This window comes from Aquarana catesbeiana, linkage group LG03 (genome assembly GCF_042186555.1).
Source record: "Aquarana catesbeiana isolate 2022-GZ linkage group LG03, ASM4218655v1, whole genome shotgun sequence".
In the NCBI taxonomy this organism is placed as follows: domain Eukaryota; kingdom Metazoa; phylum Chordata; class Amphibia; order Anura; family Ranidae; genus Aquarana; species Aquarana catesbeiana.
Window position 1 is genome coordinate 169,287,094 of NC_133326.1, and position 14,070 is coordinate 169,301,163.

Below are 14,070 nucleotides of genomic sequence, written 5' to 3' on the forward strand. Positions count from 1 at the left end.
ATGTTGGATTGTCGTCACAGCTGAACACCACCTGCACGCATTGTTTTATTATCACCGCTGGACATTATTTGCACGCACTATTTAGAGTGCCAAAGAGAACTTTTTTTCATTATTTATTATTTATTATTTTTTTCATTTAAACAAGCAGGATACTTTATATTGAGCACTAAGCACTTTTTATGTTGATTAAGACACTATGTATGGTGTAACAAGCACTATTAAGCACTAATTTATGGTGTAACAAGCACTTGTTTTTTCACACCTTGTTTATTTATTCAACATTCATATTATTTGTATTTAATATTATCGCACTAGTAAGCACAGAGTTGGTTATTATTAATTTTGTTTTTGGGGTCACCCAAGCGCAGTGCATAACTTGTAAATTTATCCTATGCACGTTATATGAAACGTGATTAGCGCATGCAGCTGGAGGTAGCACAAGCAAGGCATAAGATCATTGTGGCTCACAGAATTTTTCCAATTTGACAAAGTTTGAGAGCTTGCTATAAAATTTTCCTCCAACAAAAACCGTTGTTGGAAATTCCGATCGTGTGTATACAAATCCGACGCACAAAGTGGCACGCATGCTCAGAATAAATTAAGAGACAAAAGCTACTGGCTACTGCCCCGTTTATAGTCCCGACGTACGTGTTTTACGACACCGCGTTCAGAACGATCGGATTCTCCGACAACTTTGTGTGACCGTGTGTATGCAAGACAAGTTTGAGCCAACATCCGTAGCAAAAAATCCTAGGATTTTGTTGTCGGAATGTCCGATCAATGTCCGACCGTGTGTACAGGGCATAACACTGTTAGGTTTAAAGCGTTAGTAAACGCGTGAATGAAAAAGAAAATTGTGCCAGTATACACCGCATACTAGCACACTATGACAAACTTACCTTAAAAGGAACATTTTTAACAAGACTTTCTTACGAATAAATAGTAACACAAGTAAAACACATCTAAAAATGTTAACATTATAACATTGCAACTGGTCTGTAAGTGGTAGATTTGAAATAATATACAGTACTGTATATTTTTACTTGACTTAAAGTGGTAGTAAAGTCTCAAGAAAAATGTTCCCCCTGCAAGTTAATGTAAGTTAACGTCCTAGTATGCCTAGCATGCATTACGGCAGACTTACCTTAAAGTGGATGTAAACTCTCACAAATACCCAGTGAAGTGAACAGCCTCAGATAATACACAGAGATGAAACAAATCTCCCTACATAAGTTTTACATGTACTATAGATCTGCTTGTGCAGATATGCACAAGCATATGTCTTCAGCTTGCTATATTCTTTAGAAAGTGCACATCCTGTTAGAGATTTTTTATTCCTGTTCGGCACTGGGAGGGGAGTCTTGGCATACACTGTGTGACAGCTGATTGGAGGAAAAGGCACATACCCCCACTCCACATAGTCAGAAGAAGGAATGTGCAGCGCTGTGCTGTGAATAGACCAGCTCTCTGTTAATCTATTCATCGCACCCAACCCGACACAAATTTCAGGCTGGTTTTATCTTGGTTGTCAGAGAACTTGTCAGAAGTAATCATGCTGATAACATAAGAATGGAGCAGTAGAAAGACACGGGACTTAGGGCTTTGGAGAGCGATAAGTAGACACTACAGATACAATGCCTTGCAAAAGTATTCACAATCCTTGGCATTTTTCGTGTTTTGTTGCCTCACAACCTGGAATTAACATGGATTGTTTGAGGATTTGTATCATTTAATTTACAGAACATGCCCACAACTTTGAAGATTTTTTTTTTTTATTGTGTAGCAAACAACAAATAGGACAAAATAACAGAAAAAGTAAACGTACATAACTATTCACCCCCCTAAATTCAATACTTTGTAGAGTCACCTATTGCGGCTATCACAGCTCTAAGTCGCTTTGGATAAGTCTCTATGAGCTTGCCACATCTTACCACTGGGACTTTTGCCTATTCCACCTTGCAAAACTGCTCCAGATCCTTCAAGTTGGATGGTTTGCGCTTGTGAACAGAAATCTTTAAGTCTGACCACAGATTTTCTATTGGATTGAGGTCTGGGCTTTGACTAGGCCATTCCAACACATTTACATGTTTCCCCTTAAACCACTCAAGTGTTGCTTTAGCAGTGTGTTTGGGGTCATTGTCCTGCTGGAAGGTGAACCTCCATCCTAGCCTCAAATACACACACAGAGTGGTACAGGTTTTGCTCAAGAATATCCCTGTATTTAGCACCATCTATCTTTCCCTCAACTCCGACCAGTTTCCCAGTCCCGACTGCTGAAAAACATCCCCACAGCATGATGCTGCCACCACCATTTTTCATTGTGGGGATGGTGTTCTTTGGGTGATGTGATGTGCTGGGTTTGCACCAGACCCAGCATTTTCTTTGATGGCCAAAAAGTTCAATTGTACTTTCACACATGCCTTTTCGCAAACTCAAAACGTGCCATTTTGTTTTTTTCTGAAAGTAATGGCATTCTTCTACATGCTATAGTTCTTTGATAAATTAACGAAAAGATACTTTGTTTCTACTTATTTGCGTGTTGACATAAAATTTGGCAGGCTGCCTGGATTTTTTTTTTTTTTTCCAGCTGTGAGAACTCTCTGCACTTGTTAGAAAGATCATGACTTGCTGTTTTGAAGATCAGGAAGGGAAAAAGATTGTGATTTTGATTCTTAACGATTAATTGTGCAGCTCTAACTACCACTATATACCTTTTTGGATGATCTATATACCACGGTTAAACTGCACAGTCTCTCCAGTGCTGAGAGTTCAGGTAGGAGGAGATTTCCACTGCAGCCTGTATACACGCCCACATGTGTGACGTCAATATCATGTGACCTGGCTAACTCTGATTAACAAGTAAATGTTCTCTCCAGCATAAAAGACACAACTGAGCATGTGCAGGTCAACTACTCTGCCTGTGTTAGCTGGCCTTTGTCCGGTTAGACAGTGCAGGAGGGAAAGATCTATGCATACAGGATAAAACAGCCTTTTTACACAATTCAGAGGATCAACCCCTTAAGTTCCACAGTTTGTATAACAAGCATGCTATGCTGCATATGCAGACTGATTTTACTGTTGTGGGTTTTGTAACACTTTAAATTGTCAAATAAGTTTAACCCAATGTACTCTTTAAATACATTTCTGAAGCCACATTGAGCTAAATTTTAGTGGGAGATTAGGGTATGGATATTTTTTTAATAAGAGACATTTAAATTAGAAAAGGGCAGCTCTTGAGTGTGTATAACTGGAATAGGCATGTGTACTATGTATGTGATACCTGTTTTCATACAGGGAGAGCAGGAAACTCTGGACTTCCTGGCCTGTAAGCTAGCAGTCTAGGGAACAGGGCATTACATTTTACAACTGATCATAGTAATTTGCAGGGCCTGTTGCACAGAATTATTGCTATTATAAAACTTAAAGGTAATATGCGTGTTCTTTTTGAAAAGCAAACTTTTGTCCCTGTATGTTTTTCAAATTAATTATTCCTTGGTTATGACACTATATAAATACTTTCCATACAATCGGAAAACACATACCACATGACTCAGGAAAGGAAATCATGGATTATGATCTATGTGTACCTTTTATTGCTCCCACAATATTTTGATCCAGTCCTTGTCTGTTGTCATTGAGTCCACGCTTCCGTTTCCCATTGGGTAGTGATGTTGCCAAAGTTTTATCATCGAAAAAAGCACAGACAAGTTTTCTAAAGAGAAGGCTTCCTGACCTCTTGTAGTTGGATAGTATGGAGTCAAGCTGGGATTTTGGCATGAATACATCAAACCCTTCAGCCAACTGCACATCTGGCTATCAAAGTAAAATAATGCAATGAATAATGATATCAACGTGTCTACAATTCACAATTACAAGGCAAAAAGCTGGAAGCAATTACTTCTTTTAAACATACTACGTGATTACATAAAATATGTTATTAATATGTTATATGTTATTATTAATATATGTTAAGACAAAAATCTGCAGAAAATCTAATAGTGTGTATGGGGCTTAAGTTATTGCAAAATTAATGTCCAGCATTGGTGTCAGTGACTGCAATAATAAGCCCCAGCATTGGTGTCAGTGAGTGCAATAATAACCCCCAACAACTGTTTCAGTGAGTGCAATAACACCCCCCCACATACACACACACACACACACACACACACACACACACACACACAATGGTGGTCAGTGACAATGCAATTTAACCCCCCTTGCATTGGTGGTCAGTGACAGCGTGAGTTAACCCTCTCCTTACATCGATGATCAGTGTCAGTGAGAGTTAACCCCCCTACCGCAGAGGGCTGGTGCACCAGGGATCTACACAATCAAATTAACACTACCAACACATACTATCAAAAATGCATGAAAACAATACATATATTATCCTTGAAATCACATGATGTAGCTAGAGATAGCATGCTTTGTAATAATAAAATGTGAAGTAAATATATTCCTATAATGTTCATGTATTAAGATGATGTGACAGTTTGCAAATGATTACATTTTCATAAGGCATCATTTGAATATCCATCATTTGAGTATTTATGGGAAAGAAAAAAATAGTCTACAAAGGACAAATGCTAATGTTTTTAGGTTTGGTGTAATAAGAAGCTGTGTGAATTGCATTACTTTGATGAAGGCCAAAGCAATTAATTAACCTTTGAATTGCAACTTACGTCGGAAGATGACGAGTTGACAACAATACCGAATCCTGGCACATGATTCTCTTCTTTCTTGACATGCTCTGCTTGTAACAGACTAGCTCTTTCTGGAAGTACCACAGTTTTATGTTCTCTCACACTCATGCTGTGTACACTATGAACTGGTGTCACCACTGTGTTCTTTGGAATGACTTTTTTCTTCATTATTCGTTTCCTTGACAGAACTGCCTTCTGGGAGCAAACACAAGACTGGGGAAGCTGCTGCCGGCTTTGTGCCACTACATAAAAAAAATGCAAGAGAATAGATGAAAGATGAAGGCTAATTTCCTAGCTCCACTATGTTGTAATAATAAAAAATGTATCTATATAATACTACCAGTTATCTTGCCATAGTAGACAAATTAATGTGGAGTCAGCAAGTTCAGTAAAAGCAACAGCTTGCACAGATAACAACGGGGAGGGCTTATAAAACATGGGTGCGATACCTGTCTCCTAGGGTTTGAACATCTTTGAAGTATATCAGTCATTTCAACATGATACATGTATTTTCACCAATATAAGAGGTAATTATATTTTATAAGGGGGAATGAGGTGCTTCCCTGCAGGGGGGGATGGGTGGAAGATCTGGGTGACATATCAGTTGAGCAATGGAAACCTATCTTGGAAATAGGACCACTGAGTACCCTAGCTCCATCACAAACAGTGTCATATGTATTTTTGTTGCATAGAGCATATAGGACACCTCAAAAGCTTTTTCTGTATGGATGGAGAGCGGATGCTAAATGCCCACAATGTGGGGACCTAAAAGGAGACTTAATTCATATGATGTGGAGATGTCACTAGAAAAATTAATTCAGTATTTGAAACAACTCTTGATTTAGACCCAAAGATATGTATATTAGGGTATATGGAAGGAGATATGCAGATAGCAATAATTAGATGTCTCTTTTTGGCACGGAAATTGATAGCGAGAAGATGGCTGGCGACAAAACCACCAACCAATGTAGAATGGGAGAATGAGGTTAATATCACAATAAGGAATGAAAAGTTTGTGTACAATAAGAGGGGAAAAATTAAGGTATTTGAAAAAATATGGGAATGTTGGATTGGCAGATAAGGGTAAAGTGCAATGTATGGATAAAGGTGAAATGAATATGGTAAATGCTTTCTTTCTCTTTCTCCTCTCTTCTGGGTATGCTCTCTTTATTTTAAACATTGATTGATATAGGTTAGGTGATAAATAAAAATGGGATACTTTTGTAATATAGGGCAAATGTATTGTAGTGTAGTGTACAAATTAAGGGTGTATGTTAAATGTTGAGTCATTGGGTTAAATGTAGATGTGAGAAGATGTATGTAAAAAATAATTTTTGAATAAAGATTATATGAGTTAAAAAAAGGAAAGAATCTTCCTAATTTCTAGTTACCAAAAACATACTGATAATACTAGCCAGCTTCTGTGTAAAGGTTACACTACATGCATGGCTCCTCCATTGTTCACCTGTGCAACCAAAATTTGAAGCTAAAATGAAGTGGATGTGAGCTGGTACATGGACCAAACAGCCCTGCAATAATGGGGATGATTGCAACATTAACCATGGATCCCTCACGTTACCTACCTGCAAAATGCAAGATTTGGTCATTGGATCTTATTTGCAATCCTCATTCATGCAGCAGCAGGATTCTAAGATTCTCCCCTCACCAAGTCTTGCTTTAATATTTCAGCTTTCAAATGGTAGACCATCTATCGCCCACTGATCTATTGTCCACGGTTCTTATATTTGACATTTAAACGATGGAGTGGGAAAGGGTGGAATTATATCTTGACCTGGACACTTGGGCAGAGGTTGAGGCTCCAGGCACAGATTAGGTTTAGGATCCAAGAGGGCTCTGCAAGCACCCAGGAATTGATATGAAGATATACACAGGTATTTGCAGTTTGTAAGCTCATAAATACAGCTGTTACTTTAAAAACTTTTTAGGCAAGATCAGGTTCACTTCACAGTTATAACCCATCAGATTATGGGCAGATATGCAAGCGCAAGCTGATGGCTGCAAACATATTTTGGATAAGTTATCTTTCAGTAATAATGTATGTGTGGGCTGGCTGAGTGTACAGTATGTTACATAGTTAATATGGTTGAAAAAAGTTTGTCCAGTTCAACCAACATAGAAAAAAAAACACACACAGATAGAAAACCTCCATATACACAATCCTATACCCACAGTTGATCTAAGGGAAGGCACCCCCCCCCCAATAAAGCATGATTCAATTTGCTCCAGCGGGGGGGGGGGGGGGGGGGAAATATCCTTCCTGATCCCCCAAGAGGCAATTGGATATTTCCTGGATCAACTTTACCTAGAAATATTATTATCCAGTTATATTATGTGCATTTAGGAAAGAATCCAGACCTTTGTTAAAACAATCTACTGATCTGGCCAGAACCAGTTCTTGAGGGAGTCTAATCTACAATTTCACAGCTCTTACTGTGAAGAAGTCTTTCCGTATTTTGAAATGAAATCTCCTTTCCTCCAGAAGTAAAGAGTGCCCCCTTGTCCTCTGTGATGACCTTAAGGTGAATAACACTGAGTTCACTATATAGACCACTTATGTATTTATACATGTTGACCATATCCCCCCTTAATCTCCTCTTCTCAAGAGAGAATAAATTCAGTTCCTCTAATCTTTCCTCATAGCGGAGCTCCTCCATGCCTCTTATCAGTTTGGTTGCCCTTCTCTGCACTTTCTACAGTTCCTCTGTATCCTTTTTGTGAACTGGTGCCAAAACTGAACTGCGTGTTCCAAATGAGTTCTTACTGACCATACCTCGTATATGTTTATTTCATCTGAGGATTAATAGGAAGAGCAGAAAGAAAATTCCCAGAGGCAGTTTACCTTCATATTTGGGAACTGGTATTCCCAAAAATGAGAATATAGTGGGGGGCAGGGCTAACCTGACGATTGCTCCACTGAGTGTCCTTGGATGGGGAGTAGGGTGATAGATTACTGGCACCTTATACATACCCTGCAGGAAAGAATGAAATGTGTTCATATGCGCTGTATGGTAGGTGTGGCCATATATTCGCATGGGCAGATAGTAGGTAGGTACATCACTGACCTCCTAAATATACCCTGCAAGGAGGAATGGTGTATTCTGACCATTGACCTCCTGTATGTTGATGGATGAGGAGAGGGGTAGAGATCACGCTCCTGCTGTGTGTCTATGGATGGGGAATGGGATAGAGTTTATTGACCCTGCAGGCAGGAATGAGGTGTATCTTGATCTTTGCCTCCTGTGAGCCCATTGCTGACATCTCAGCTACCTGTGCCAGTGATTCTAGGCATGTGCTGGCGACTGTAGTTCAACCCCATCCAGCTGTTCTTAGGCTGCATTCCTCCTAGGAAACAGTCTCTGCTTTGCTCGGAGTGCAGCCCCCTTCACCTCCTGCTCACATCACACTTACTGGGCCTCTAACTGGGCCTCTAACTGGGCCTCTAACTGGGCCTCTAACTGGCACCAGGAAAGCAGCGCAGCATGTGAGAAGACTAAGATTAGGCAAGCATGTTTACAAACATTTCTTTACAAGTTGGCCGGCCCTGAGATTTTTTACAGATCTGGCAATTACTCTGCAACATGAATAAAATTTTGGCCTTGCCAGTGAATTCCAGAAAGTCCTAGGAGAGAACAAAAGAGATTGGCTGGAAAAAAAACAACGCAGCCAGTCAATCCCTACTGTGAGGAGCACTGGAGAGGGGATGTCTGGAGAGATCAGGGATTGATGAAAGACATATACAATCTTTATAACTTCTTTATTAACTAGAATTAGTTGAATGGCACAGCAAATATCCAGGCATGATTCTTTGTATTATATAGGGTAGGCAGAAAATGGAGTGATAAGTGACAAGTAATACTTTAATAGTGAATAATAATCAAATGACAACAGTGAGCCTTATAAGATACATACCATTAACGTTAGTAAGAGTTAATCGTTTTCATTAAAGTCACAAGTGTGCTACATCATGATGATTAATCCAACAGTTTTTATTAAAGTCATAAGTGTGCTATATCATGATGACTAATACATTCTGCAAACTGTAATATGTAAATAGATAAGTATGATTTAAAGAAACACCCACAAATAACATGCTGGTTGTTATGTAGTACAAAGTGCATTTAATGGCACAGCAAGATGGCTAGAGATGAATACACTACATGACGAGACTGAAGGAGGAATAAACTGGATGATTTAGTACAAACAATAAGACCCCTTTCACACTGAGGCACTTTTCAGCCTCTTTCACGCTAAAAAAAAGCGCCTGAAAGGCTCACAAAAAACCTATTTCCATTAAAATCAATGAATGCTTTCACACTGGAGCAGTGCGCTGGCAGGGCGGTAAAAAACGCCCCTCTCCATTGAAATGAATGAAAAGCTCTTCAAAAGCGCCTGAAAAGCTCTTTGAAAGTGCTTTACTGTCAATTTAGAAGCGCCTCAGTGTGAAAGGGGCCTAAAGCTAGATTAAGGCTTGTCACATACATGGGATGATTTTCATTAGAAGATTCAGCAAACATTCTAATAACTAAACAATGATTACAGGCTAAGAATGATTGCTGACAACTAACTTGCTGGAAAATCATACTTTGCTGATGATCATTTTTGAGCTACGGTAAGTTATCTATACATGTAATCATTTACACACTGCTGCATTTGCAAAGTGAGGCCTATTTATATTAGTGTCCCCATAAAAGCTCAACCCTGGAAAAAAAAAAAACATTTTGATGATTGTTTTCTAAGAATAAAATACCTCCAATGATTGCGGTCCCATATTTGACTGCTGCTGCTGGATTATTTGGTTAGCTCTTAGGTTACTTTCCCACTGGGGCGGGCACCAGCGGTAAAGCGCCGCTATTTTTAGCGCTGCTTTATCGTCGTTTTGTGGCGCTATATGGCTATATAACCCCCCACTAGAGGCCGAAAAAGGGTTAAAACCCCCCACACTGCAGCGGCGATATGCTGGCAGTTTAGAGGCGCTGCCCCATTGTTTTCAATGGGAAGGGGCGCTTTAGGAGTGGTGAATACACTGCTCCTACAGCGCTGCAAAGATGCGGCTTGCAGGACTTTTCTGACCGTCCTGCAAGCACACCACTCCAGTGTGAAAGCACTCGGGCTTTCACACTAGAGACACAGGTGAGGCTCTATACAGGCGCTACACAGGCGCTATTTTTAGCTCTGTAGCGCCTTAAAGCGCCAAGTGTGAAAGTAGCCTTACTGTCATGAATCTTGTTTACCACTGTAAGCAAACTTCTGGTGCTGGAAGGTTATGTGTACACTTACAGTTGGGGGAGGTAAACTGCCCCCAACTGCTCCCCTTAAGCTACAAAGGCAGCCAGACAAGGTTGTACACATGCAATGCAGAGCCCTCTTTAATACTGATTGGACCCTGGGCAAACATTTTCTTGGGCCCTCCCGAATTCACTTATGAACTATTTGCAGGCAGTGCAGGCTAAGCAGGCAGGTGATTTTGGCCCCACAACAATGACTGGGCCCAGGGCAGCTGCCCCTTTTGCCCTATGCTAAAGACGGCCCTGAGGCATAGTTTACTGCATGGTAAAAAGTAGCGAATGCTAGGCTCAAAGTTGTGATATGGTATTTACACTCAAAAACTCCATTCAACGAAAAAACAAAAAACAGCAGGTTGAGAGAAAAAAAACAAATGTGTCAATTCCCTCATCCACACATTCGAGGTGGATAAGGGAATCACTCTTGCAGTGCCATTGTGTTCTGCCAGTAGGGAGCCTTCCTATATAGCCGGCGGAACTGATCATTTGGGAAAAACCCAACACCGGGTAGCCCATACATGAACTGAAAATACGCTGGTCCCTGCTGGACCGGCCAAATTTTAAACTGTGTATGGCTGGCTTAAGATTGTGATTGTAGGAAGCTTGGAACTTTTCATGTTCACACCATAAAACTGAGGAAATGGCGGAACAGCCATGAAACACATCTTTTTAAATGTATTCATATAAATTAGCTTAATAATCACTTAAGTTATGAAGACTCTAATCACCTTCATTAAATCACTATATACCACCACTGGAACCTCTGCTATATTAGTATTTGTAAGTTTATTTTCCTTGCACTTCTAATTAAAGCCAACCTGTTGTCCCCAATTAGGTCCTAGGGCTGTGTTTTCTGAGGCATCAAGAGCAACCAATTCCTGCGGTGGAACAGGGGTAGTCTCCACACGCCAACACCTGGTTATTTGCAACCTAACCAAATATATGTTACAGCTCTTTTATTGTTATAAATCTCTATTATTATTGCATATCATCCCTGTGGATTTACTATACCTTAAGTATAACTAAAGACAAAACTTTTTTTTCCGGTTTTGGACAGCGTGGAGAGGTATTAGAATACTTGTCAGTTGGTATTGCTGTCTGTGCCCCCATTAAGGAGATTCACCCTCTCTATGTATCCTTTAACTGGTATCATTGAAAGTGGAAGTAAAAGAAAATCCTAAATTTTGGGTTGTCCCCAGAAAAGTAAAAGAGGGGAAATCTTCCAATGGTCCCCAAAGAATTCCCTTAATTTGCAGAGATTTCCTCTCACTTCCTTGTTGGCTATGGGACAGGAAGCAGCAGCCAGATATGGGACAACAGCCATTAGAGGTATTTTATTTTTACAAAGGAGATGTCAAAAGCTTTTAAGGAAGCTGGAAAATGAATGCTTGAAATGTAATAGATATGGACAACAGAGGGCACATCTGAGCGTAGTGCCATTTTTTGACCGGGCCATTTTTTGTGATACGCCGTACTTTAACTGACAATTGCATGGTCCTGTGACGCTGTACCCAAATAAAAGGTATGTCATTTTTTTTTCCCACACAAATAAGAGCTTTCTTTTAGTGGCATCACCTCTGCGATTTTTATTTTTGCGCTATAAACAAAAAAAGACTGACAATTTTGAAAAAAAAAATCCTAATATTTTTTACCTTCTGCTATAAAACATATCCAATAAGAACATTGAAAAAAAAATAGAATTTCTTCATAAATTTAGGCCAATAAATAAATATAAATATCCCATTTTTGGGGACTAGTGATGCTATGACCAGTGCTAAAAATATGCACTACACTAAGGTGCACTCTCTGCTGTCCATATCTGTTGCTCTAGAGCAGGGGTGTCAAACTCAATTTCATCGCAGGCCACACGACCAGTATGGTTGCCCTCTAAGGGCCAGTTGTATTGGAGTTCAGGAGTGTACATTTCTTCATAAATTTAGACCAATATGTATTCTGCTATATATTTTTGGTAAAAAAAATCCCAACAAGCGTATATTGATTGGTTTGCGCAAAAGATCTAGCGTCTACAAAATGGGATATTTTGATTTATTTTTACTAGTAATGGCAGCTATCAGTGTCTTATAGCGGGACTGCGATACTGCAGTGAACATTCTGACACTGACACTTTTTGGGGACTAGTGACGCTAATCCAGTGATCAGTGCTAAAAATATGCACTGTTACTGTACTAATGACACAGGCTGGGAAAGGGTTAACAGGGGCAGTTAAATGTGTGCCTAGCCAGTGATTTACTATACTGTGCGTGGTGCTTTTACTTGTGGAAGAGATGGAATTTATTCCCTGCATGCAGGGACAAAAACCCTATCCCTTCCCTCCTGTCAGAACATTGATCTGCCTTGTGTACATAGGCAGATCGCAGTTCTGTGTCTCTGCCTGATGATCGGCGGGTGCCGGAGGACAGAGAGTACTCTGCACCCACCGATCGGCTTCTCCTGTGTGTAATCACAGTGGAAGTGAGCCTCCAGCGGCGCGCATCCTACTTGGATGTGTCAGATCACGTATATATATGTGATCCGGCACACAGTTGCCACCCTGTAGCAGTAAAACTGCTATAGGGCGGACTTAATGCGGTTAAAAACATTTATTTAAGTAGACAATTTAGCAACTTACACAATACACATGGCATGTAAGTGTAAACACATGTCAGCCTCTGGGGGTGAATCCTCTCACAGTAGAATTTTGTCCTCTAGGACATCTACAGCAATCTAGCCGCTGTAGAACCCAGCCTGACCTTCCTGTTTCCGAAGAAGCTGAGATACTAACAGATCCGTGTGAGGCTAACTCATCCATGTTTCCACAAGATTCCTTTGAGGAAGCATGTCCTGCTGTGAGAAGATTCACCCCTAGAGGCTTACATACGATTACACTCAGGTGCCCTTTCTGCTGTCTATATCTGTTGCTCTAGAGCAGGGGTGTCAAACTTAATTTTGTCGCAGGCCACACGGCCAGTATGGTTGCCCTCAAAGGACCAGTTGTATTGGAGTTCAGGATGACACTACGTAAAGACTGCAGAGTTCATGAATGTGCAATGTACAGAGTGCAGAGTTCATGAGTGTGTAATGTACAGAGTACAGTGTTCAGGGGTGCACTATGTACAGAGTGCAGGGTTGCACTATGTACAGAATGCAGAATTTAGGGGTGCATTACATGCAGAGTTCAGGGGTGTACTGTGTACAGAGTGCAGGGTGTGCAGCCCCAAACCCCCTCTCCAAAGCTTCCTTGCATCTCCCTCTCCTACCTGGCCCGGCTCTAGTACCTCCTTGTGAGATTATTCTCTCCCACACATTGTGGAGATCTGTCCCCGGCTTGAGCACGTGCAGAGATCTGTTAGATCCGGGAGCTGCTGAGAGCAAAGCTCTGTCCTTTGTAAACACAGAAAGCTATGTTTACAAATCACAGCGGGGAGCAAGAGCAGATGTGAAAGCTGGAGGCGCAGAATTGAGTTCCGCCGCGTTCCGGCTACAAAACAGTTCGAGGGCTACATGACAAGGCCTGTCAGGTCAGATTCGGCCCATGGGCCTTGTGTTTGATATATGTGCTCTAGGGAATCTTCAGTTTCCCAAGAGGTGCTGCACTAAAGTGTCTTGGAACTACGCCTGAACCATTCCATAATCTTCCACGGCCACTCTGCTTGAGACATAGATCTGTTTGCACCCCTGAACCATAATCTCCACTTATAGTTTAAAATGTATTGTCAGCTTCTTGGTTAAAAAGACACACTGATATATAATGCCCATTTATTAATTAGCTCCTGTTACATTGCAACCAATCAATATTAAACTTCTTTATTTTTAACTATCCTTTTATCATAGAAGATTTGAATCTGAAATGTGTCAGCTTATCTCAGGGGAATCAATAGCAATCTGCTTTAAGGACACCGCCACTCGCTGGTTCTTCTTTTTAAGGGCTTTGTTTGCCCATTTTTATTAAAAGAACGTTCAGCAAACAAACATAGGTTTCCCTCGCAGGTGTTTTCAGCATTCCCTTTTCCAACAAAAAAATGACATTCAGCCTAATTGGCTCTCACTTGCAGCACTGCAGCTCT

At 40.5% G+C, this 14,070-nt stretch overlaps 1 protein-coding gene across 1 annotated transcript in view; it reads right to left on the bottom strand.

Moving 5' to 3' along the window:
• The window catches only part of BEND7 (BEN domain containing 7), a 103,296-nt gene that overhangs the window by 7,953 nt on the left and 81,273 nt on the right, over positions 1–14,070 (bottom strand). Inside the window, exons 5-6 of the mRNA XM_073619516.1 lie at positions 4,683–4,945; positions 3,588–3,813 (exon numbers count right to left, since the gene is read on the bottom strand). Coding sequence (XP_073475617.1) covers positions 3,588–3,813; positions 4,683–4,945 — 489 coding nt within the window. The remainder of the gene's footprint in view (positions 1–3,587; positions 3,814–4,682; positions 4,946–14,070) is intronic.